The sequence below is a fragment of the Epinephelus fuscoguttatus genome, linkage group LG6 (genome assembly GCF_011397635.1).
Source record: "Epinephelus fuscoguttatus linkage group LG6, E.fuscoguttatus.final_Chr_v1".
Lineage (NCBI taxonomy): Eukaryota > Metazoa > Chordata > Actinopteri > Perciformes > Serranidae > Epinephelus > Epinephelus fuscoguttatus.
Window position 1 is genome coordinate 18,169,536 of NC_064757.1, and position 25,715 is coordinate 18,195,250.

At 40.7% G+C, this 25,715-nt stretch overlaps 1 protein-coding gene across 2 annotated transcripts in view; it reads left to right on the top strand.

Annotated features, from left to right (window-relative positions):
* Positions 1 to 440: 440 nt before the first annotated feature.
* Positions 441 to 25,715, top strand: part of trpm3 (transient receptor potential cation channel, subfamily M, member 3) — a 172,204-nt gene continuing 146,929 nt past the window's right edge. For both annotated transcript variants that reach the window (XM_049579215.1, XM_049579211.1), the window contains exon 1: positions 441 to 644. In XM_049579215.1, coding sequence (XP_049435172.1) covers positions 441 to 644 — 204 coding nt within the window. The remainder of the gene's footprint in view (positions 645 to 25,715) is intronic.

The window sequence follows — 25,715 nt, forward strand, 5'->3', positions numbered from 1 at the left end:
GCATCAACGGCTGAATCGCAGTAACAGCACATGCAACAGGGTGCAGACAGCACCTTCTGCTTCGCCACCTCTCCTCCCTGACTCTCATCCATCCCAGAGGAAGGCTACAGCGAAGGAAAGAGGAGCACACGAGTGCAGCCGACCAGGTGAAGATCTTTTGTCCTGCTCCTTTTGAACAAAAGATCAGAAGAGGGAAAAAGTGAAAGAAGCAGGCAGAAAGGAGTTTGAAATTTCTCTTACAATCATTTGAAGTGAAAAAGAAGACTTAGAGAAAGAGGAGAGACACAGAGACTGAACAAATCAGGCTTGTTCAGTGGGCAGCAGAGTTGAGAGTGAAGTGAAGATGCCACCTGTGGCATTAGTTTGATTAAAGAGCAGCCTCCTTGACTCAGCGTGAGTCCCTCACTTCCCACATCTTTCTGACCACAATTTTAACACCAATGGCTTCCAAGAAGAAGTGGGCTGAGCGGAGGGAGGTGCGCAGGGAGCGGCCGTTCTCCACCCGGGATGATTCATCTGTTGCGTCCGGGACATCTGGGCCAGGGCGTCCCACCACCAGGGGGCGCTTCTCAGAGTCGTGGAAGAGGCTCAGCTCCAGAGGGGGTTCCACCAAGAGGGGGGTGCTCAACTCCCAGCAGCCACCGGTAAGATGTTCGGAGGATACACAGGCCCTCTCTACATGTTCCCCCAAAGATTAATCAATGACCTGGGTGCTGGGAGGGAAATGGGACAGGAAAGGCTGCTGTCGAGATAGCACCTTGCCTGGGAGGGAGTTAAGCAGCAGTGAGGGATTAGGAAGTTAATGGGTTAGAGGAATTTTTATAAGACTAACATGTTGGTTAATTTACCAGTTTAGTAATAGGGATTTAAAACGTCAAAATCCTCAGTGGAGTATTAACCATGCGGTGCCGCTTGCTAACACTTGAGTAATGACGGGCATGTTGCATTAACCCAAAGTCAGATGCTTTAGTGCAGTTGTTTTTAGATTTACACAGTCTTCCATCCCCTGTTACCTTGGAAACCAGGTACTGCAGTCTGAACACAATATTGTATTTATTTTTGGGTTTATTTTATACATATCTGTACACTACATACTATACATTAGTGTGGTCACAGTACTGGAATTTTTAACTTCGATACAGTACCTTAAAAAATGTCAATACTTGATACTATTCTCGACACCACAGAGAAAAAATGACATTAAGGGCATATAATTTAAATTTTTGTTATTAAAAGAGCGCTAATGACAACAGTCACTTCCAGGTAGACAACTGATAATTGATTTGAATTGCAGATATTTAAAGTGGGCAAAATTGTTTATCTCTGTTGTCAATTTAAGTCGTGATTGTAACGATTATAGATATATAGTTAACCAGGGCAGTCCAACATAGCTGACGTTTCTGCTGTGCTTATTTTATGTACTGTGTTGCTTTGCTAGCTTCTTTGATAAACCAAATCTACCTGTCACAGAAGCTAACATTTAAGCAATGAACTGCTGTGGACGGGGGCCACAGCAAAATGTATTTTAGCCACCTGAAAAGACCCACTTAAAAAAATCGATATCAGTTTAAGTATATACTATAGTTGGAAACTTTTCTTCACTTTACAGGGTAAGCAATCGAGGCAGCGATAGACCAGCAACTCCTGTGTTCTGCAAAGTAAAATTACAACTTTTGTCAGTGAAGTCTGGTAGCGTTGAGATAGTGGCTTTAGTTTCTCGTTAGGAACGGCTATCTGACGATAAGGTAAAGCAGTTCAAACTTCTTTTGGATGGCTAAAGACTAATGAATTGAGGCAGCATTTGCTTTTATCTAATGTATGTGACCTGGGGGTTTTCCATGCAAAGGTTTTGTAAACAAACATTGTGATTCGGTCTCTAACATCATGGTTTGCAGCAGAGAATGGCACAATCAAAACATATTATATATAGTAAATTTTACTCCATCAACATGTTAGATTCATAACCAATTAGATTATACGCTGCTACATGCTCTAAACTTTTGAGGTAATGATAAGTAATCGATGCTAGTCACCTACTGGAGCACTAAAACACATTATCCACCAAGACTGTGGCGATTATGGTGTCTATGGTCCCTGTAGATAATGAGTAAATTGACCAAATGGACAGTCTGTCAAAAGCCCTCAGCACCCTGTTGGTATCTAATGGAAAAAAAAACACATCTGTAGCATGCAAAAGGGATTCAACCTATCAAATAACTAGTGTATGAACCAAAGATGAGACGACCCTGTGGAGAAATGTGTGCCATTAGTAAGTTAGTCATCTTTTAAAAGGCAGCTGGCTGTCTTATGACTTTATAATCCAATGCATAATAAACAGTGTTTGAGTGGCTTAGATATTACCTTGTTTACTGAGGCTTGGGGATCAGCTCACCTCTACTGCAGTATTTATAAAAAGGGGTGAGATGATGAACAGTGAAGGCTCAACAATGTTGCTGTCAGAAATGAAAGATTATTGAGGTCCATTTTAGTAAAATAAAGACTTTGGCAAATTTTTCTCGTTAAACTATTGTGCATGGTGCAAAATCCTATTTGTAGTACTGAAGGAGAGCCTAAAATACTGGAAGAGAAACATTCCACTTGTCGGCTTGTGAATTATACACCTGAGGACACAGTACAGCTGTTAATATTTATAAAGTTTTAAGATTTGCCATCAAAAAACCAGTGGGAATTATGAATTGGAAAAAAAACCATTGACTATTTTGGAAGCTGGTTGCACACACACACACTCAGAGTTAGTCTTCATATCTCTTACTCTCCTATTTTGTTATTTCACTCCATTCCCTTTTTTCTTGTCTCCTGCACCTGCTTCAAGGTGCTGGGGTGCCTGTAGTGCTTCTAAATCAATGCATTCTCCACGACTTTTGGCAGCATCTGACTGGTGGAAAAAAGAAAAATATGGAGTTTTTTTTTCCATTTGGATCTGACGGATCCCATCCACCCTATTTTTGAAATCTAGAACTTCACTGATGTTTATGGATCAAGGTCAGAATTACAAAAAAGCTGGCTGCTAGCTGGTGCTCATGGACCATCATACTTGGCCAATCTGTGGAGTGATATTTGGCACTGATATCTGAGCTGGGAGATGTGTGGGAGACAGAGATATGCACGGCAGAGATACGAGATCCACTTCTGGCTTTTCAGTTGTGCCTCAGTAACCACTGCTGTTTTGTATTGCACACATGCTCTGCTATGAAAATATTAGAGGGAGCGTTTTTCTTTAAGAAATACTGTAAGGTTGTGGGCTGTCAGACAGTTTTGTCACTGATGTGAATATGGCTATATAAACATAAAGACGTGGATTTCACTGAATTAACATATTTTGTAACAGCTGAACAAGTGTATGTTTGCTCCTGTCTGTCTCTCTCACTGCATATATGTTTTTGTGTATCTATGCTTGATCCTCTGGGATTGGTGTTGCCTGGATATGAACTGCAGAGTGATACCACGACAACACCTCTGCTAGTCTCAACTCTTTAGACACTTTGAATCATTAGTTGTTATGGCCAGATGTGTGTGTGCGCGTCTGTGTGTGTGTGTGTGTGTGTGTGTGTGTGTGTGTGTGTGTGTGTGTGTGTCACACTGAGTGAGTAAGCAATCCTGTGTGTGACTGACGGGATCAGTGTGTCAGAGGGTGAAGGACAGAAATTGAAAGCGAAAGTGTGTGAGAGAATTACTCCACAGGCACTTTGAGAACCCAATACTCACTGATAGTGCTGAATGAGTGAAGGACGAGGAGAATTAGAGGCAAAGACAGATAGGGAGAGTGAGACAGGAGAGCTTTAAGAGAATTCAACACAGTGGATTTAAGTTTGTATATTATTGTAGAGGTGTGAAGCCATTTGCATTTCATTATCTGTAAGACAAACAAACAACAGAATGACGTAGAGAAGGTTGTATCCTGTAATTCAAAATACTTTTTATAAATCCATGAAAGTAACTTGAATTATTTTTTAATTAGTAATCGTAAAAGGCTCTGCACATGGCTAATTAGATCTCTACTCAGGTTCATTTTGGGTGGAGCATTTAATTCTGTGCCAGTCAGGGAAATGTCATTCAGTTGTAGTCTATACACCTGTGTGAAAGGACTCTGAGTATAATGTGGTCATAGCAGGCAAAGAACAGGTGGAACTAATAAAAATAATTATGGCGGAGCTACATGAGTTCTCAGTGAACCATTCCAGTAAACTCAATTACATCTGTGCCCGTCCAGTTATGACAGGTCTAAATGTCTGCACTGAAAAATGGCTATGGGCGTCAAAGCATAGAATAGAATAGAATAGAATAGAATAGAATAGAATAAATCTTTATTGTCCACCAGGGTGGAAAATTGTCTTCGGCTTACCAACATACAGGACGTAGCATAACATAACACGTAACAGAGCTAAAATATGAACCAAAGCCAAAACACAAGATAAAAATTCATATAGATACATTTTTAAAAGATGAATAAATAAAATAAAATACAGTGCTATAAAAGTACGGTAGAGCAGTTCATGTCATTGTCTGTTGTTTAGTCACTTGGTAGAGTTAAGGATGCTAATAGCGCTGGGGACAAAGGACTTTTTAAAAGCCCCTTTAGCCAGAGGAACTCTTTAGCGCCTCCCAGACTTCAAGAGCTCAAAGTGGCTGAAGAGAGGATGGGAGCTATCTGCCAGGATTCTCCTCACTTTCCTCCTTGTCCTCTCAGTGTAGAGATGGGTCAGAGGCTTTTGGGGTTTTCCCACTATTTGCTCACCATTGACACAATCCTATTCAGTCTATGCTTGCATTTTGAACTTAGGTGACCAAACCAAACAGAAAGATGATAGGTGAGAACACTCTCAACATGAGTGGTGTACACAAGCTCCAGGATCTGAGGACTGACACCAAGGCTGCTCAGTCTTCTAAGAAGACTGAGTCGCTGTGAACATTTCTTGAACACATAGTCTGTGTTTTCAGAAAAACTCATCTGGCTATCAAGAGCTGTGCCCAGATATTTAAATTTTTCTACAGTTTCAACAAGTTGGCCATGCAGTGAAACTGGTTCAGTTGTCAGTGTTAAGTGTTATGTAAATTGAGAAATAAAATTTATTAACTAATCGACATCAAGTAATTGAAAAAATAGTTTTTAGATTAATCGCTAAAAGAATATTTGATAGATGCAGCCCTACTTCGAACTTTAGTCTGGCTGGTACATTGTGTTCATTGGAGTCTAATGTTTAATTTTCTGTGTTGGATTTATTGTGATGGGCTCAAAGTAAGTACTGTGTGCAGCTGGAGGAGGTGTGGAGATGTGGCAGACAAACTTTTGACTCTTCTCTTCTTTTTTCTTCTCTTCTCTTCTCTTCTCTTCTCTTCTCTTCTCTTCTCTTCTCTTCTCTTCTCTTCTCTTCTCTTCTCTTCTCTGTGTGGGGGTCTGTAGCGATCAAGTGTATGATAAAGTATGTGTCTCAGTTTGTGTCATGCTTCTGTCTTCATCCTCACATAAATGCCCTGCAGTTCATCTAGCCATCTGTGGATCATGGCGGCCTTCTGTTAGCTAGAGAATCAGAAATCCCCTGTCCCCTTTACAGCAAGACAAAAATGTTTTTAGATTTAAACTGTGTGTGTAATTTGTGTTTTGTGAACTTGTGTGTGTTTTATTTTGTGAAGCAGTATGTCATGTGGACTCTCCCTTTGAGAATAGGACAATGTGAGACAGGATGGTGGTGTCAAAGCCTTGAAGCTCACACCATCACCCTGATGCTTTTGGCTTAAATGAGTCTTATCTCATCTCACAGTGGGACCACAATAGTCTCAAAAACAGACATTTTGCCCATTGTGATCACCTCTGGCATCAGAGCGTGACTTTCCTCATGGGTTTTCAGTTGCTTTGATCAGGCTCATTGGTCCTCAATATGTGTTTGTCACTATGTGTTGTCTCTCTTGTTAAGTAAAATAAAATAACCAATTAAAACTTACACCAGCAATAACATGGCAAAATGTTGAAGTGTTATGAAGCCAGAGAAGCTAAAGTAAATGGAGGATGAGGCTGTGTTCCAGTATCACAAGAGAATTTGACACAATATTGGTGTCAATATTGAAAACAATGAAATAATCCTTCTGAACTACTGTGCTGTATCTAATGATGTTGTTCTGGGTGACTAACCAGTGTTCCCCCTGAAATGAATTCATGCATCCATCTAACCACTTAAATGTGCCCACTTGACATGTTGTCTTTGCATCAGTTACTGTATGTCCCGCAGCATGTGTGTTCAAGTGGCTATATTCAGTATTTTTTATGATAACGATGTGAAAATGCGAGTGTTAAAACTACAGTGTGAAAGGGTTCGCATGTTGTGATAAATCAATTATTGCAGGTTTAATGATCTATACGTAGTAGGACACTTTACTGCTCCAGTGCCAGTATGCATCCCTCTTAAACGTTCTCACTATATCATTATGTAATATAATTAGAGTACAGATATAACCAGCTCTTTATCTGACCTCTGATCTCTCTTCATGCACAATGCACATATGCATACTTATCTAATAAGCGCAATAAGTACTATTGATTTCTCCTTGTTCACTGCAAGAAAAAGAACAGGTTCTTTCTCTTTTTTTTAATTGAAAATTCAGATTGTTCTTTTCTAAAACTCCTTCGCCCAAGGGGAACCAAACTGAAAATGTGCGAATGCTTGCATCGAATTGTCATTACAATGAACCCAAGTGTGATATTGCTTCATGAGGCAGGGGTCGGAAATGAGCAAAGAGTTGTGACGGTTCCTATGGAAACGGTGCATGGTTCAGCTATTTGTGTTGTTTTCAAAAGGGATGCTTTTAGAAGAAAGATCAGTGGCTCACACATTTAAATGTGTTTTCTTTGAGTTATAGTAGGGAATCTGGCATTTGTTCTTTTGCTGCTTGGTGGCACAATCAGCCAGCCGCCAACTTTTCAACACATTTTACTTCTGAAAAACAAATATAGGTTCAGAGCTTTGTTGGATGCCTGGAAATTATCTCTCCCACCACAAGACTCAAATTAAAGCCATTTGATCCTGGTAGGGAATTATTTTCAAAATCAGAATCACGCCTATGAGTGTGCTCAGACAAGGAGTTTAACTCCAGTTCCTGGTTGTTATGTGTACTTACATGCAGTGCTACAAGCAAACATACTTAAATATAAAAAGCATGTAGCTATTACACAGCTAACTAACTAACTAGCGTACTTATTTGCAAGGTAAATGGCATTATACACACCAGAGAGATTAATCTGGCTGCTCATGCACCTCTGTGCATGCGTTTGCCGATTAGTATCTGAATAATGGGTGATCATCATAATTAAACACCACTAATATCAACCTTTTGTCTGCATTTGCCATTGTCCCGCTGTTGCCGCCACATCTACCTGCATCAAAACAGTAGCATTCTGCATCTTGCTTGATTTTGTTTGCTACCTGGGCCAAGTGTGACGTTGATGAGAGGTGTGACTCCACAGCTTGCGCTAAAATGTAAGACTATTTTAACTTCTATGTACATCTAAAAACCTCCAAACAAACAAGGCGCAAAAGAGGAGTGCACCCCAGAGGCACTGTACCATAGGGAATCAGTGGCTTTGCAGGAAGCACATTTCCAAGATCCTCTTACAAGTTATGATAAAAATGCAATGCCAATTGCTCTATACTGGGGCGCACACTGGCTCCTACCAATGGTACCAGCACAATCTGATTTGGGTAGCAATCGTTCAAATAAGATGCAGCATCCTTATTTTCTCTTATTGCGTTTTGCTTATTGACTCTATTATTCTTTCAGGGACTCAATTTTCATTTATTATTCAGTGTTCTCTGTATGCCTTTGAGTATAGGCACAAATGCCCAGGATTATAATGCTTACTTTTCTCCTCTGTCTTCTGAATTGCACATTTAAGTAACTGTGACAAAGAACATATACTGCTGACTCCTTACCATATTCACAATTCACTGTAGATCCTGCCTTCAGTTTGCAGTTATTCCCCTCATTATTTCATGAACAATGTCCAGGATTTGAGTGAGAGACTGAAAGAAAAAAAAGAAAGCTTTGAGTGCTTTCGGAAAATCAGTATCTCCTCCACATGCTGTTTTTCTCTTAACTGCCAAACCAAATATAAACACCGTAAAGTTTCGGCTGCACCTGTGCTTTCATCCATTTTTATTCAGGTCTGTTTTACCTGCTCCAAAGTTGAAATTGAAGAGTGGTACTGCACCAACTTTCCCAACTGCCTCATCATGCAGAGTTCTCCGCGTTGTGTCTTTGGCAGCACGCAGAATATGACAGTGTGGTTCCTTTGCAAAGTCAGTATGATTTTAAGATGAAAAATAGGCCCACATTGCTCTCTTTGCTGCCTGTATGCTGTTGAATGGCTCTGTAGGTGAGGTTAGCTCTCTCCCCTGTAGCTCGGCTTTTTCTGTGCTGTGAAGTTACACTTGATGCAAAGTAGTGGGATTCATATTTGTGAATTTTAGAGCTGCTTCATTTGTGAATTTTGCAGCTCAGCCATGATCCTTTGTCTTTTTATTTGTGTATATTTATTTGTACTTTCAGATACTATTTAAATATCAGGGTAAATATAATGTAATGCCAACAGGGGGAGCTGACATTGGGTGAGAGGTACACCCCGGACAGGTCGCCAGACTATCGCAGCTACCATTCACACTCACATTCACACCTCCGGGCAATTTAGAGTCACCAATTAACCTATCCCCAACCTGCATGTCTTTGGACTGTGGGAGGAAGCCGGAGTACCCGGAGAAAACCGACACTTAGCTAAACGCACTTTAATCTTCACTGGGCCCGCTAGCAGTGTTTTTCATTTCTTTGTGGCAAAATACACTGTAAATCCCATCCCACAATGCATCCATTTTTTAACACTCTTCAAATCTGCTGTGTGTAGAATGTGAAAACTTCTGGCATTGATGACTCCTAGTGGTAGTATCAAAGACGACACATGTATATATTGCTATCTAACTTGATACGTTGACCTGTCTGTTGGCTCTCGCAAAACACAATGCACATGATTGGACAGTACGTAGCAAGGTGAAAGCTCAGTCTATGCCAGACAACTGCATCTTTAAAATGAAAAAACTCTACTTATCAAAATATAAGATATATGATGTGTAGTGTGATAAATAATCTGCATAAACACTGTATTAAAGAGTTCAAGGCTGCTACAGAAGAACAGTAACGGAAGTGAAATATGATCTGGGAAGTTCCAGTTTTAGTGTCCATTAAGTTTGAAGGCCTATCAGATCCAGTGCTCTCAATGAAATGAATGAGGACTATGTTTTTCAGGCAGTGTTAATGTCTGTCTGCACAAAACATTGCTATTGAAATATTTATTAACATCACTGCACAGTAATCAGGGAGTCAGAGAGACTACTTATCTGTAGACAAATTGGTTGTTCACTGAGGTGTAGGAGTCAGTTTGTACTTAGTAAATATTGATTTATCCTTTCTTGTGAGGAGATACATGTCCCTGAACCATAATCACTTATGCTCAGATAGTATGAATTTTTGCCTCCGTATTCAGAGAGAGTCTGACTTTGTTACTAAGCCAGAGAAGTGTGCGTTGAGTTTTGCATTGCATTGAGTGTAGGCTATACTTTTTACAGCTGCATGTAGTTTAACCTGCTGGAGGGCTGCAGAGCCATGTGCAGAGAAATAAAAAAAAAAAAAGACTAACCATGTAAAGACAGAGTTGAGCCGTGAAATGAAGCATGGGTTAGCATGGCTTCCACAGTCAGTGAGGCAGCTTCAGCTGATTATAATGGACGTGTTCTGCTGCAGGAATGCTGTGGCTGAAGTGTCGCGCCGTGTCTGTGTCCTATGTGTTTCGGCTGTGAGCGCTGTCGTTCTCTCCAAAGTGTGTGTGTGTGTCTAAGACAGAGAGAGGTGTAAGGTAGAATATTGCGTGAAATGGTTCTGTAGGCCTAAGTATTGAAATGCAAACATGATTTGATTTTGTCCAGAGAAAAGATGACAAGAACACTGCTGTTGCAGGTAGTCGTACTAAAACTCTTCCCACTGTGATAAACACATATTCAAATATCCAGTCTGCTACGACTGACAGCACACAAACGTGAAGCTCCAGGAAATAGCCTACACCCCACCAAAGTTGATCCCTCCTTGGCCGTGGAGGTGGGCTGTGGCGAGTCACTCTCCGTCTTTCAGGCAAATCTTTGGGAAAATACTGGTCACAGGCAACAGAAGACACCAGGTAAAGGAAAAAAAAAAACATTTGCAAGCTATCTAGTCTTAGACTGTACTCACCAGCAATTACCCTGACATTCACACACTTACTTTCACACACTGACATTCACACACAGGCACACATCTCAGCCCTGCCTTTCTTTTACAATAAAGACGAGAAAATTATGAAAGAAAATATTAAAATATTAGTTATTGAACCTTATTTTGGTGGAACCTATAACAGCAACAGCACTAAAATAGTCCCAAAAACGCAGGATTTATCTAAATGGGCTGATTTTTTACAGCCCATACTCCTAGAATCAGCTTCCAATCATTGTTGTCACATCGTGAGTGACAGGTGTCGTGACAAGCCCCCTTGATTTACTGCCCAGCTGGGCTAAATTAATTCAGCTCAGGCCACTGACTTTTGACCAATGACAGTGCATGGAAGTACAGTGAGTGTGTGTGTGCGAGCGAGCGAGCAAGCCAGCGAGAGAGAGAGAGAGAGAGAGAGAGAGAGAGAGAGAGAGAGAGAGAGAGCTTTTGGCATCAGAACATTTTTGTAGTTAGCCTAATTCTCTAGTTTTGTTGGAGGTCATTATTGCTGTAACCTGGTACTGTATCTCGGTGTGATGTTACTGTTACCGCAGCTGAACTATTGATCAGTATAGGCCATAGGCCTAATGCATTAGCCCTCCCACCCAGTTTCACCAGGAGCCGCTACTGATTACAAGTAGTGTAACAAATTACTGTTGGCAGGGAGCAATAAGTAAAGTAATGTTATTACTTTTGAAAAGACTTACGAGTAATGAGTAATATGGTACATTTTTATAGTAATGAGCCCAACACTGTCCATCAGCCCAACCCTAACATAAAGTGTATTCAAGCTTGGGCAAATGACAAACAATGACTGAAACATCATGTCAGATTTCGCAGATTAATGTTAATTTCAGTAGAAACTTAATAACAAGCCAAATTTAAACTTGTCTGTTGTGATGTTTGTGTATCTGTGCTTATTTGTGATTAAGAACTTTTACTCTGTAACACTGCTGTTTATTTTTGAGAGGACTAAGTTTTTCCTTTCTCTTTAGCCCCTGTGCAGTTGCTCCCTGTGGCTTAAAAAAATTATAGAAATTAACATTCATCATTGTTGTAAGCCTAAAGTGATTCTGACCTTCTCCAGCTGTGAAAATGTGTAGCCTATAAACCGAATAAAAAGTGTTTTGTCAACATCTCGTCAACTAAAATGTGGTCCGTATGTCTGCAGCCTGACACCTTTACCTCTAAATTTTGCCAAACCTCAACAGTAATGGTTGGTCTTGAGCTTCCCTTGATAAGCCAGTTATGAATTCCAAATCCAAAAACAGGAGAAAAAAAAACTGAGAATTAATTGGGGCTGCCCCTTGAAAGTTACGAATTGTCAGTCGCAGATGCTTCAGTTGACTAAGATTGCGTCAAGTAGTGTTTTTTTTTTTTTTTTGCTAGTCAGTGTGCTGTGCAGTGTACTTCTGGGGAATTTTTGTTCCCCAGATTTTGATATGGGTGAGTGCTCTCACATTTGATGCTACTTTTTGGTACAGATGCAGCGGCACAGAATTGAAGAAACTTTCCACTGTATGGCTCCAAGATAACATTATCTTCTCTCTTCTGCTTGGATGTAGTGAATTACAGCTCAAAAATACTGAATACGACAGTCTCTGGCTTTTGTTTTATATCTAACTGTTGCATATTTCTGATTCATTGTTAGCACCGTTAGCTTGTTTACTATATGACATGAATGCTGCTGTCAAACTGAATGTCCTGCTGAGCCTTGTCAAACTTAAACTTGTTAAACTTTTAAACTACCCAAGTCGAACTGTCGAATCTTCATATTAAATCTGAATTAACCGACATAACTCTGAGTTGAGTACAGCAGAATTTGTTTGCTTTCACCACCGGGAACTGCCCATTGGTTTGACAGCCCATTGGTTCAACATCCCATTGTTCCGACCATATTAAACTCATTGTTCGGAAGTCCGTTCCGAAATCATCATGATGCCCTGTGGTTAAGGTCTGCATTATAAATAGCCCACTGCAGAGTACTCACCTTGTGGTAGAACATAATGAATAATGGCCACTTAATCATGTTTGAAAGCCCCTGCTCTTGTGGATCGTTGTGACAGTTTCAGGAGTAAGAACTTCCTGGTTACACTTTCATTCATATCCTATCAATGAATTAAGATTATCAACTGCATTATTTTGAACCAGAATGTGGCTCATGAAAAATGAAGTTCGTCAAAGTCAGAACACTATGGCTGTTATTTCATTGTCAGATACATATTTACCATCAACACTGCAGATCTTCTGCTCCTATAGTGTCGGATCAGACCGTGGATCAACAGGTACCTGATACTGAAATACCCAGATCAGGGCTAGAAAAACTTGATCAGGACATCCCTAACATTATCCCCTATATCTGTTAAATATAAATGTACTAATTTAGACCATTACAATCATGTTTTGCATTTAATTTACTTATTTTTAAATACACATATTTATAAATACACATTCAAAGGCAATATTTGTGCATATGGTGTCCTTTATAGTGATACATACTCAGCAGCGTGGGTGGATAGCACTCATGGTACATTGTAAATCATTAACCTATCGTAATACATCTCATACTAATTAAAGACAAATTAAGTAGCAAAGGAAAAGGAAGCAGACAGATGAGAGAGCCATCTGGAGAAAGGTTAAGTAGTGTGTGTGGAGGGGGTGGGGGGGTAGACGAACAGAGACAGATGTGTGGAAATGTGAACACATCCATCCCCACAGTGCCCTGTAACCATAGCACCAAATATAACTGTGAGTAAAAGCAGCATAACAAAAAGCAGGGGTGCTAAAAAGTTGGGTTTTTTTTTAATTATTTGAGTTTAATAGTATCAGCAGTCATAATTGGTCCCTCTCAGTAACTGTCATGCCACTCCTGAGACTTTCATTTCACTTTCGGTGGGGCTGAGTCATAACAAACCTGAGACTGGGCTGCTGGCATGCCAACACAGCTAAGTCCTCAACATTTTAATCTGCTTAACACACGTTTCAGTGGCAGGCCGGTAGTACAAATAAGCTGGTTATTTGATGGCGGTGATGGTGTACAGGAGTGTGTGTGTTGAGGGTGTTGACTGACACCCGTAGCAACAGTAGCTTGGAAACAGCCCGAAGTATCATGTAGAGTTTGCTTAAGCAGTGAACGCGGTGGGAGGTGTTAGATGGTGGGAGAACGTGCTGAGGAGACGAAGCATCTTTTGGGAGGATGAAAGGACTTATTTGTATATGACTGTGTTTGTGTATGTGTGTGTGTGTGTGAGAGACACAGAGGAGCGCGAGTGTGTGATACAGATGGAGCTTAAAGTGTGAGAGGATTGAGTAGGCTGGGTAACTTTGAGAACGGTGTTTCAGATGAACATTTTATCTATCTCTCTTTCTCTCTTTCTCCCGCACACAAACACAGCGGGGTGTGGCATGACCCTTTTTTGTTAAAGCCTAACTACGGAGATCTTTTCCCTAGATACCATACAGAGAAATGATGTGGATGGTGAACTTTTCAGGGGGATAGAAAGGGCAGAATAAACTCTGGCCATGAAAAGGAAAAGGCAGGGATAGGAAAGCAAGAGGACAAGGTCTGATAAGGTCGCATGGCAAACTTTTGTTGCTGTGGCAATGACCCCCCCCCCCCCCCCCCCCACTCACCTTGCTGAGGTAATGACTGCAGTTGACCTAACATTATCTGTGTGTGTGTGGCATAATTACGTGATGTGGAAACATGGGCTGCCTGACGGAAGGCATATCCTGACCTTAACAACACTCATCACCGTCGCTGCAGTTGGATTCCAGCTGACTCGCTGATGCTACAGCCCGCTAACTTCTACTGAACTATTAGTGAGTTTGCCTGCACTGTCTGCCTAAATGCCTAAAAATAGATAAAAGGAGCTGACAGATTTTTGTAGATGAAAAACCACATCCTGCACCACCAAGAGCTCCTCGTTTTTTTTTCTTGTAGTTTTGAAAATGCCAGACAAGAACACATGCATCGGTGTCAGAAAATATGTAACAATCAAAATTCTAGATTTAATTTGGCTTTTATTTATCTCCTCCTCTTCCTCTCTGTTTGATTTTACCAACCTGCACATCCGTTCACCCCCCCCTTGTCTCCGTGAAATTTAAGAGAGGGAGAGGTATTACGACGGCTTTATAATCCTGTCTCTCTGCAAGGCTTTTGGATCATTTGTTGAAGTGAAGTGTAAGAGAACACTGTGAGAGGCTAATGAATTAAATTGAGGAGCTCTTTTTCATTGAATCACTCTGATTGAAGTGTGCTATTGTCCTTAAGTTGCTTTGTCCACACTGTGCTCCTTGCCTTCCAGGCCAGCGCACTAACTCTGAGTGGCAGTTGAAGTGAAGTCACCAGTTCGCACACATTTTCATGCCAAAGCGAAAGAAACAATGAAATCCGCTCTACCTGGACTGCGGATTAAAAACTAGTGTGGGTTTCTTATCTTCACCACGGCTCCTTGGATCACACACACACACACACACACACACACACACACACACACACACACACACACACACACGTAGTATGCACACATATTGCACACACACAGAGAAACATTTAGAGGAAAGCAAATTATAAATGACCTGAAGGTGTATAGTATTCTCAGATATCGAGTTGTGTTCCCTATCACCAGTATAGTGTGGAGTAAACAAATAATTATACACACAGGGCTTGTTGACTTGCTAAAGTGATGCATAGCCTCTTACAAAAGAATATGATTTGAGTTGCTCCCCTTATGGATTTGTCAGATTACTGGCATGGGTCCTGATCAAAGCTTTTTTAAAACCCTCCTCTAAGCAGCATTGCTCTGAATTCCTTCTGCTAATTTATCCTCACTCAGACAGAGGAGAAGAGGAGTGGAGATGGAGAGAGAGGCGCAGACAGGAACGATTCAGAGATGCTCGGTCATGCCTCAGCCAAAACGGCTTCCATTAGACAGTTCACATTAGATTACAGCTGTTATGCGTGCAGAAATGATACGTTTTAATCTTTCATTTCCTTCATTCCTGCAGCTGTTTTTTTCTCTTGTAGATTTTGGTGTTATGCGTTGATGTCATGAACAAGGGTTGACAATGAGATCTCTTCTGGCCTACATAGAGCCTGTTTATACCTGGTATTGATGTGTTTTGATGTGTTTTGATGATCTGCAAATGGACAGCCGAGAGGGGTTACTACAGCACAACTGATACAAAAACCATCTCAGGAAGTATGTTTTTTTGTTATAGGTATTACACAATTACTATTATTATCAGTTAGAATAACCTTTAAAGGAAGGAAAACAATTTTTTGTTCTTTTGGTTCAGCAAACGCTTTCTATTAAAGCCACAGTGTGTAGGAATTTCTCCCGTCTAACGTTGAAATCATATATTGCATTCAAACGGATAGCGCACTCTAGCGCCTCACTGTTTCAAACGCGTATTGCAACAACGGTAGTCACTGTGTACCAAAAAGCTATGATAACATTGATGAAACCATGTCATCCGATACTTCATGGAGTATTCATTCAGGCTCCTACACAGACACACGGGACGCAAGTTGACAAACCCCCTCCTCACCATGCTGGCTGTGTTTACAATGTAGGACTGTTGGGGCGGGTGTAAATCGAAACAAACCAATCACGTCTTGTCCTTTGACAACTGACAAGTGGGTCAACCTCACACACCTCATCCCTCTCCTCGCAACACTGCGCCGCTACTACCCCGGCACTACTGCAGCATAACAAAGTCCCACTCTTTGAGCATAATGCAGGATCATGTATTATGCAGCATCACGGGAGACGGAATCCTCGTTGCCAAGAAGGCGCAAAAAGGAGTCAAAAAGGCAACGTGACCGGCGATTGCATTACCATTCTCCTTCAGCAGCTCTCTCCACCTGGGAAAGGCTACCCCAATGTGGACCCTCATTTTTTTAATTCACCGGTCACGTTGCCTTTTCTATTCCCATTTGTGCTTTCTTGGCGACGAGGATTCTGTCTCCCATGATGCTGCATATGCATGATCCTGCATATAGCTCAAAGAGTGGGACTTTGTTTCAAATTTGCCGGGGTAGTATTGAAGCGCCTCTTGCTCCTCTCCTTCAGCTCCTCAGTCACGCAGCGCTGACCCGGCTCTCAACGAAAACGCTGAAGGCGGGGCTGTATGTCCCTTGCTGGCGGATGTATTCTCAAGATGCCGAAACATTACGGAACCCCACAGACGACTTACCTGCACAATGTACAAGCAAATCCGAAATTCTCATTTTACGAGAATAAGTCAGATTATTGGTGGAGGTAATAGTACACCAGTGATGACATATTTATGAATGCAGACATCAATTTTGCCAGTAAACAACTGAAAATGTTATACAATGTCCCTTTAATTGAAATTTGAACCCATTTTTTTAATGGAAGTATGTGTAAAAAAAAAGCAGCACCGGCCAGTGGCATAGGCAGTACAGGGAAATGCTGAGGGTGCCGTCAAACATTGGGGGGGCGCCACAAATGGGCGAAGGAAAAAAATCAAAATATTTATCTTTCACTAATTTTTACTAATACTATTACTACTGTTATTTTGAAATACTACATCACGCCACAACAATTCTAACATAGAGAGGCATTTTTTTCCGATGTCACCTGAACGGGAAACACACTGTATTGTTATCATGTCTCATTGACAAAAGCTGTCTGGTGCCCACTCAATTACCTCTACACTACTGAGAGGAACGTTTATCGTAAGCTGCCAGTGGACACAACGACCAGGTCCCAGAGGTTGCATTGATTTACATTGTGAAGTGTTCAAGCTCTATTCAGTAAAATTTAGTATCAGGCGAAGGTAAGTTATAACATTCTCATGATGTGTTCGGTGTAATCTTGTAAAATGTAGCTTTTAGTGAGAAACTTGAAAAAAATACAGCTGTTTGAAGGAGAAATTTGATGTTTTTTACAGCACTATAAAAAGATATTCGAGAGAGAATTATGATGTATCAATTATAGTTATGTTAAAGATTATTTCATAAATGTGTATTGTTGAATTTGTGCTCATTCAAAGGTAGTGTAATGAAGGACTGGATGACTTTAAAACTGTTCATTTCTTTAGTGTAGATTTCTGTGTGGCACGAAAGAAGAATAAATAACACCAAGAAACACACAAACACCAATATAAAAACATTGCTATCGACCATTGGTGAAATAGTTATTTTAGACATTGGTATCCATATCAATAGAGTTAGTAAAATTAGTAGAATTTTGAAATTGGTGCATCCCAAGTGCATTTGTGTAACGTATTATTATTTTACAATGTCATATATTATTTTGTTGTTTATTCTTCCGAACTGGTTAATTTGTAATTCTTTTTTAAAATTGGTGGTCTGATATGCAGTCGAAGTGAGATTCTCTGTCTGGTTGCATATTTTCTTTCAATACCATAGATTAGCAAATGTTCACAGTATGATAACTGTCGTACCTTTCATACCACCTTAAAAGCTGCAACCCTAGCTGATACACAGCATTGTTCACACCTGTGTCTATTGTGCATCTCCAGCTGACCACTTGCGTTCAGATTTCATTACTGCCACCACCACTTATGCCACAAAGTCAGAGGGCCTCGTGCACACTTATTACGTTCACACTCTTCTAGCTGCTTGCTAGCATGTTCGCTAGTCATGTTAGTGGTTGTACCTGGTACAGCTGGAGATATCGCTGTCAGCAGAATTCAACACGTCTTCTTCCTTAAGGCAAAATGATGGGCGGTCATGCAACTTTTTGTCTAACTTGAAAAAAGTTACAGAGCGTCAGCACACTGTCACCAAAACAACCACCAAGTCCTGCATTAACGACACAAAAAAGGTCAGCGTTTCAGTCTCAATGACCTTTTTGTGTCTTGGGAAAGGTCATTGAAACCACAACATCAACCTTTTTTTTTAAATTGGTTTGAGTGATAGAATCACACTACATCTTGGTGGTCACTTGTGACCGGACCACCTAGGATGCATATTAATACCTGGTGAAAACAGGCTATTATTTTTTATTTTTTAAACCTGAGCTTTAGACTGTGCTTTTTTTGCTTATACATTATAGTACTGAATAGCACTACTCAGGGTTTCCCCTAGGAATTGTTCTGACATCAGCAGAGGCACTCTCTATTTTAGATGAGGCGGAGATGAGCAGAGAGCAGGCAGCAGTCTGTGTTTACACCTGGCGCTCCTAAAACCTGTTGCCAAATGTAGAAAGAGGAAACCCTATAGAAGGGAGCTCTGTCTTTTTTTATGTAAATAGAGATATTCTTATTTATGTAAATTAAGGCATCTTTGAAAAGGGATCTGTTGATCTAAAACCCATGTTGCACCCTGTCTTTGAACTGTGGCTTTGAAGCTCTTCTGTGTGACGCCATGAGCTCTGGGCTTCAAGGCGAAGCGTATCCTCCTATGTGTTTCCTGGTGTAGCGGTGTGGCAATAATGATTTGCCATAAAAGCCATTACCAGGGGCCCCGGGCCACTGGGCTATGGGTCGAGCTTTATTACACCGACCCGCAAGACGGTAATTACACTTTGTCTACGTTGCTACAGCAACACGGAGGTTCTCAACGGCTAATGCAGAATTTATGTCAGGGGAGTTTGGCATTTTGTTGTCATACACACTACTGCAGGCAGGCATTCTGTGTGTGTGTGTGTGTGTGTGTGTGTGTGCATCAGTTTTTGTAGCTGTGCATTTGTGTGCTTGTGTGACGCCTTCTCAGTGGGAGCTCATTTCAAAGTAGCGGGGACAAAATGGAGGAGATTGACCCATTAGTTATACCATCCACTATTTCACCTCACTGGTTCCATCCACTCAGCTGAGCACTGCGGCTTGGTTTTTAGGACAACCTGGAAACACTCCTAAACACACGCTATGTCAAACACTCAGTAACAGGGAGCTTTCAGATACAAGTAGCCTGAAAACTAGACTGATCCTAACTTTGGCTTCTTGGCCAGAGGGAAATTATCTCATCAAAATCGCAGGATCCTTATGGCTTGTGCTTGTCTTACATAAGCTCATATGAGCATGTTCAGAAGTGAAGTGGGCCTTTTTTCTTAAGGTAGAAATGTGATGAATAAAATTACAATATTCTTCACCCAAGCCCCTGAAAATCTTTCAGGCTGCGAGAGCTTTGCTTAAAGTTTCTCAGGTTGATCCTGGATTGAATTAATGAATGAAAAGTCTGGTAAAGCCACACAGAGTGTTGAAGAATGAGGCTTTAGGTTTTAAGATGGCAGTCTACTCTGCAGTATTGGGGGGAAATGAGTGACTGTTCATTATAGTGGCTTCTGACACTGAGCCATGTCTGCATTGCTCTGTTGACTCAGAAGATTAGATCGGCAAGCACCAAAGCTAATCTGGCATTTATAGATTTCTGTGTGTGTCTGTGTGTGTGTGCATGCGTGTGTGTGTTTGCTCTATTTCTACATTGAGCACTGGACTGACAAAGACCTGGGGGCTTCAGGTATTACCAGATGGGCACTGCCCTGATCTCCTGTTGAGAGATAGAGAAAGCAGGAGGTGCACCACCACATTACCTTTTGTATGAGATGACAGATGCAGATGGATCATCATCCCCTCTAACTTAAACAGACGTTCGCCTTCCATTTCCCTCCACTGCATTTTTTCTCTGTGTGTTTTAGTGTCTTAGAAATTTAGATTATCTAACAGATATGATCAGTGTCTGAAATTAACTATTTGACTCACCGGCCAAGGAGACAGGTAGATGAAAAAAATCCATCAATCTGCCAGGCATATTTTTGCTGAGCTAAAATAATAAATGGCCTTTCATCACATTTATATTTCTTTCAGTACATTTCATTGTGATAATAAGGTATTATGTTAAATACAAACTTAAAGAAGTGGCTAGAGCAAAATTTTAAGCAAAATGATTTTAATATATTGAATAATACGTGAATAAGTTTCCTCTGGTAAGCAGTGATGCAGTGTCAATGTCTGGGGCTTTTATTGTGAAAGGTAAGAACTTGGGAGGGAAGCTGCTAGTTTTTCGTCTTGGCCTCCTCCTTTACTGCCTTCATAGAGATAAGCCTAACAGTAGAAACAGACCAGTGGCAAGTAAAAATTTAGAGGATCAGCTGATGTCCCGTATAAACTGTAATGATCTAGTGCAGAACTGGGACTCAGTTGTGAAAGAAAACACAAAACACCAAGAACAGTTTATCAAATCCAAATCTTAACTAAGGAGGTCAGGGGTCAAACACGTGAGGGCAGTCAACAAAGGCAGAAAGTCCATTCAGGGAAGTCACACAAAAAGCAAAGTCCATAAATCCAAGTAGAGTCAAAAACCAAGAAATCAAAAGTCTGGAAAGCATGAACACAGTAGGACGACAATCAGTACGTTTACATGGACAGTTTAATTACACTTTCATTCGGAATGAAAGGCCATTTTGATTAAAAGTGGTCATGTAAACGGTCATTCCAAATGAAAGAATTTTGTGTGGATGTAAACGCTCATTCCTCTTTAAGTTCATTCCGGTCTTTCTGCACATGTTCGTTTCCTTGCCCTTCTGGCACGATGACGTATATAGCACGCATAGCAACGGGCTGAGATAGAGCAGTCAGACTCGTTGCACTCACCGGTTTCCATACGCCAAAGCACGGTCTTCTATCTCACCTTCTTCGACCTTCTACCTCCTCAACAGACGAAGCATTAGTAGAACAAGGTTGTTATCGTACTGCTGCTTCAAGAATATAGGCAAAACAAACCCGAAAAAGGCACTAAGGACAGCGTTGTCAAGCATCTTGTTATCCGGAGCAAGGACTACAGTGTTTTCTTCTGGTAAACGTAAACACGTAACATCCGCCCCGCCCCCTATCCAATCAGAAAACTTCCCTGCCCCAAACCTTGCGTGGACCTGAATAAAGGTGATTGAACTGATCACCCATGTAAACCCTCATTCAGAATGAATATTTCTCATGTAAACTACCGTACCTACTGACAATCTGGCAAGTGAATGGGGGAAACACTGGGCTTTCAATGCATAAGGGTTGTTTACTAACTACACACAGGTGAAACACATGAGGTAATTAACAAAGGCGGGAAAATTCAGGAAGTAAAAGAAACACTAAACAATAAAATTTCAATTTCAAAATAAAACAGGAAGTGGACACAAATACATAAACTTGACAGATTATCAGTAAACAGTCCCACAAAACTGAATGCTTGAGTTGGTCAGTTTTATGGCATGACGTGTAAAAAAAGCATCTGTAGTGTGTGTGTGTGTGTGTGTGTGTGTGTGTCAAACTCCGACACTGACAGGAGATGAGCAGCAGAGCAGCACACTGGTCAAACCAAAAATCTACTCTCATTTGACACTTGGCAGGTGTTAATTTCATACCCTGGATATGTTAGTGGGTTAACCTAGTTCAAATGAAGACTGCAGATGGATTCTGTCCCAACCCCGCTAGACATGAAGTCACACTAATGCGTCACAGACTGAACTGAGGCCGAAATTAAAGATTAGTTCAGAGTACTATGAATTTAAAACAGATATGATCAATTTATGCAACAAACAATACATAAATTGAACAATAGATAAAATATGGTCTTCAGCACTGGCTTTCGTCTTCTGCATCACCTCCAGTAAGTGAAAACATTGTGTCCTGTGAATCCAAACTTAAAGAGCGGCTTTTGACGCAGATGACAGTGATACTCTGATGAGCAGAGTGCAGCAGTTGGTCCACATATTTGTCGCATCCTGGTTTTCTTTCTTCCTGGAAAGAATTTCATTTCCACTGGCAACAATGACTCCACCACAGGGTGTGTAAGCTCTGGAGAGCAGCAGGTTTCAGTTTTTGGGCCAATATCATATTTCCCTCAGGCACATCATATGTAGATATTGCATTATGTCCTCCATTATAAAGAAGTGGACACTTCCTGCCGAGCCCGGCAACACTTGCTCACCTGCTGTCTTGTAATGTCTAGTACTGTACATATGAGAGACTGAATGTTTCGAAAAGTTCTAAGACAAAAACTAGGTTCATATCATTGGTTCAGACAAATTTAAATGCTCATGAGTCATGTGGCATCTTGTTTAGAAAAGATCGTTACTTTTTAGTTGTGCTTTTTGATTTTAGCTTCATAGCTAGACATAAATCGTAGATTTATACAAAATTGCCCTTGTAGACAGTTGATGTTGTTAAGCACAAATAAAACACAAACAATCTTTCTCTCAGCCTCATTTCTGCTGAGAGATTCAGATGAAAAATGTCAGAGCTTGAATTGCTTCAGATGCTTTAATGCAACATTATGAAAAAGAGCAATTCAGTGCTGGCATCCAGCACCAATATGCATGAAATGAGTAGGCTATACCACAATGTTTATCTTAAATGGTTGTGTCCCTTCATTTGTCTCTCTTTCATGCCCTCTCTGTTTCCTTTTTCTCTATCTTTTTGTCCCCTCGTCCATTTCCCCATCTTCTTCAATCTGTACCTTCATTCTCCTCTCTCTAATTCTGCCCTCTCAGTCAGCCTCAGACTGGTGTGTCTCGGACGGCTGCAGGGATGTTCTTTTGCTGTGGTTCGTTGTCACACTTCTCTGCTTCACCGGGCAGAGGATGGAGACACTTAAAACTCTTCCACAACTGTACTTCTTGAGAACTTAAACCCCAGCCATTTTAGACCTGGACCAAATTGTTTTTTTCTTTATTGTTTGTTTTTAAGCACTGATTTATTCTGAATTGCCATTCACCATGTTTTGCCTGTTTGTTTTATAGCTCTGTAGTGTAGTCTGAGGGGGTGAACTACCACAAAAGCACAAACAAAGTTAGTTCTATAGACATAGATGTACAAATGTAGAGATATAATACAGCACATAAGCCCACGCTGAATCTAACTGGAATGAGTTTGGTCAAGATTGAGCTGTATAATAAACAAAAATGGGAAAGTAGGTGTGGGCTCAAACTCGACAATGATGGTTATAGAGACACACAAATAGTGCCATTGTCTCCAGGGTTTATTGTACATTTGCTTTGAGTAAACCCTTTTTATGGAAGAGACTGTGAATGCAGCACAGAAACTGCTCTATATAATGAGTTAAAGTTGGGATACATCAGAGGCCCAATGCTTTGTTCACTGGACAAACACTAACATGTTATTAGTACCACATACCAAATTTAACACTGGTTTTAATGGTGTAAAGTCACTCATTGTGAGTACTGATGCTATAAAATAGTAGCTCTTTTGTGTACTTGGATCTTTTGAGCTTTCTTATTGAGAATTGTTGGTCACCATCAAAAAACTCAAATCACTGACTTGTAGGGGGAACTGTTGATATCCTACTGTATATTAGGGCTTTGCCCAGCCCAGAATAATGTCAGTTGAAGTGGATTTGACTGTTCTTCATGAATATTCGATTATTTGTTCCTTTTTTCCACATAGAGTGTAGCTCCTTTCACAACAACACATACACACAGGTCCGCTCTCTCAAACAGGCGTTTATTCGGGCATTTCTTTCTCTCTGAAGCATCCCCGTCTTGTCATGCTGTGAAAACTAATTTTAAGAATAAATCAGTGCGATCATGAGAAACAAAATGAAATTAAATACCAAGTTGCCTGCATGTCATGAAAAGAGTTTCCCAAAGCTCTCCTAAAGATGTCTCTCTGACCATCAACTTTGGCCTTACACAGAGACAAAAAGGTCGAGCATAGCAAGATGTTCTTAACACTTTGCTTTACACGGTCCCACAGCAAATTCACATTAGCCCCTTTTCTCATTTACCCGGGATTTTGAAAAACCTCAGCGCATTTCCACTGAAATTTGCCGGGGAAAAAACTTTCCCTCAACCCCAAACTTTCCCTGAAAAAAATACCTATTAGGGGGGTAGGACTTTTCAGATTACCCAGAATTCTTGAGGGGCGGGGCTGATTGGTGGAACACATACGCAGTGTTTCGCACTTCAGTGCCAGTGTGGCTGCAAACTTTATTTCATTTCTACAAGCTTCAAAACTATCTACGTCATTAGCCTGATTTGAATAAATTTTCCGGAACTTTGAGGTGCGATGGAAACACAAACACAGATTACCAGGAATTATTTTACCCAGGTACATAAATTCCTGGAAATAAAAGTTCCTGGAAATGTTGGTGGAAAAGGGGCTAATGACAATGAACATTAGTTCTGCCACAGAAATAGAGATAAGTAAACAATAAACCAATGCTTTAGTAGCTTAAAGGTGCTGTATGTAAGAATGTGGCCAAAACGGTTACTGCACTCAAATTCAAAATACTGCTGCGAGTCGTGCCCGCCCCTCCTCCCCTACAGATTCGAGGCTGCTGGACAGCGGCACGCCGGAGACTGATTTGTTTGCCCACCCACGTCCTTGATTTTCGGTTTTCCAGCGGACCGTTTGAGCAAGTCCGGCTTCTCTGCTGCTAACACTGCTGCCAGGATACAGCTGAGGAGGAGCCGACTGCTAATGCTATGTACCGGGACACTGCTAATGCTGCTTGCCGTGCTGCTGCTGCTCAGTCGTAACTGTAACTGTAGCTGAGACTTTACTGACTGTGTGACTGATAAACAGCAGTGGGTGACAAACACTACTACTAGCCAAAACACAACAAACACAAATTCAAAACATAAACATGATTTGCGGACTGTTAAAATGTTTTTTAAATGCGAATATTCTGGCTGTACTATTGTTGTCAGTGAGATCAGTATGTTATATGAACATTATTCCTTAGTCTCTGTGACATGTTAGGATGATTTTACGACTATTTGCTTTAGATTTCTTACATCCAGCTCCTTTAAATCTTGTTTGCTTTTTATACATCAACTTCATCATGAGATTTACTTTTTAACCATAATGAATTAAATTATCTATCCATGTATTTAATAAATTATCAGTTTGGTTATGCTTTGTACACACAAAAAATAAACATTTTTTAAACAGCACTAACATAAAGTTTGAGAGTTTGAATGGCATTCGTTGGGATGTCCAGAGTGACATCGGCATTCACATAATAAAGTAAACGAGCCAAGTTAGCCCTCCAAGGCCTAACAACTGTTGCTCGACTTGAAGAATCTCAGTCAGATGAGGGGTTTCCCACTGATGATTATGATCTTCAACTTTCAGGGGTATCCCTACTGTATATTAATCATACCAGTTTATGGTCCCTATTAATAATGTGAATAATAGAAATGACAACAGTAAAAAATGGTAAGAGTCAACATGACTTGTTCGTAGATGTTTAATTTAAATCCTTGCGTACAGTTTACAGGCTAGGTGGCATATTACTACAAAATGATGACCTCTCCAAGGACCACCATAGTCCTTGTATTATTCATTATTATTCATTGCCAATTACATGGACAGAGTTCTCATAATTGCACCACACTGTGTGCTGTTTATGCCTCCCTCAGTTCTGGGGAAGTTTAAGACTTCTTTTCAGCTACTACTGGAAACACACA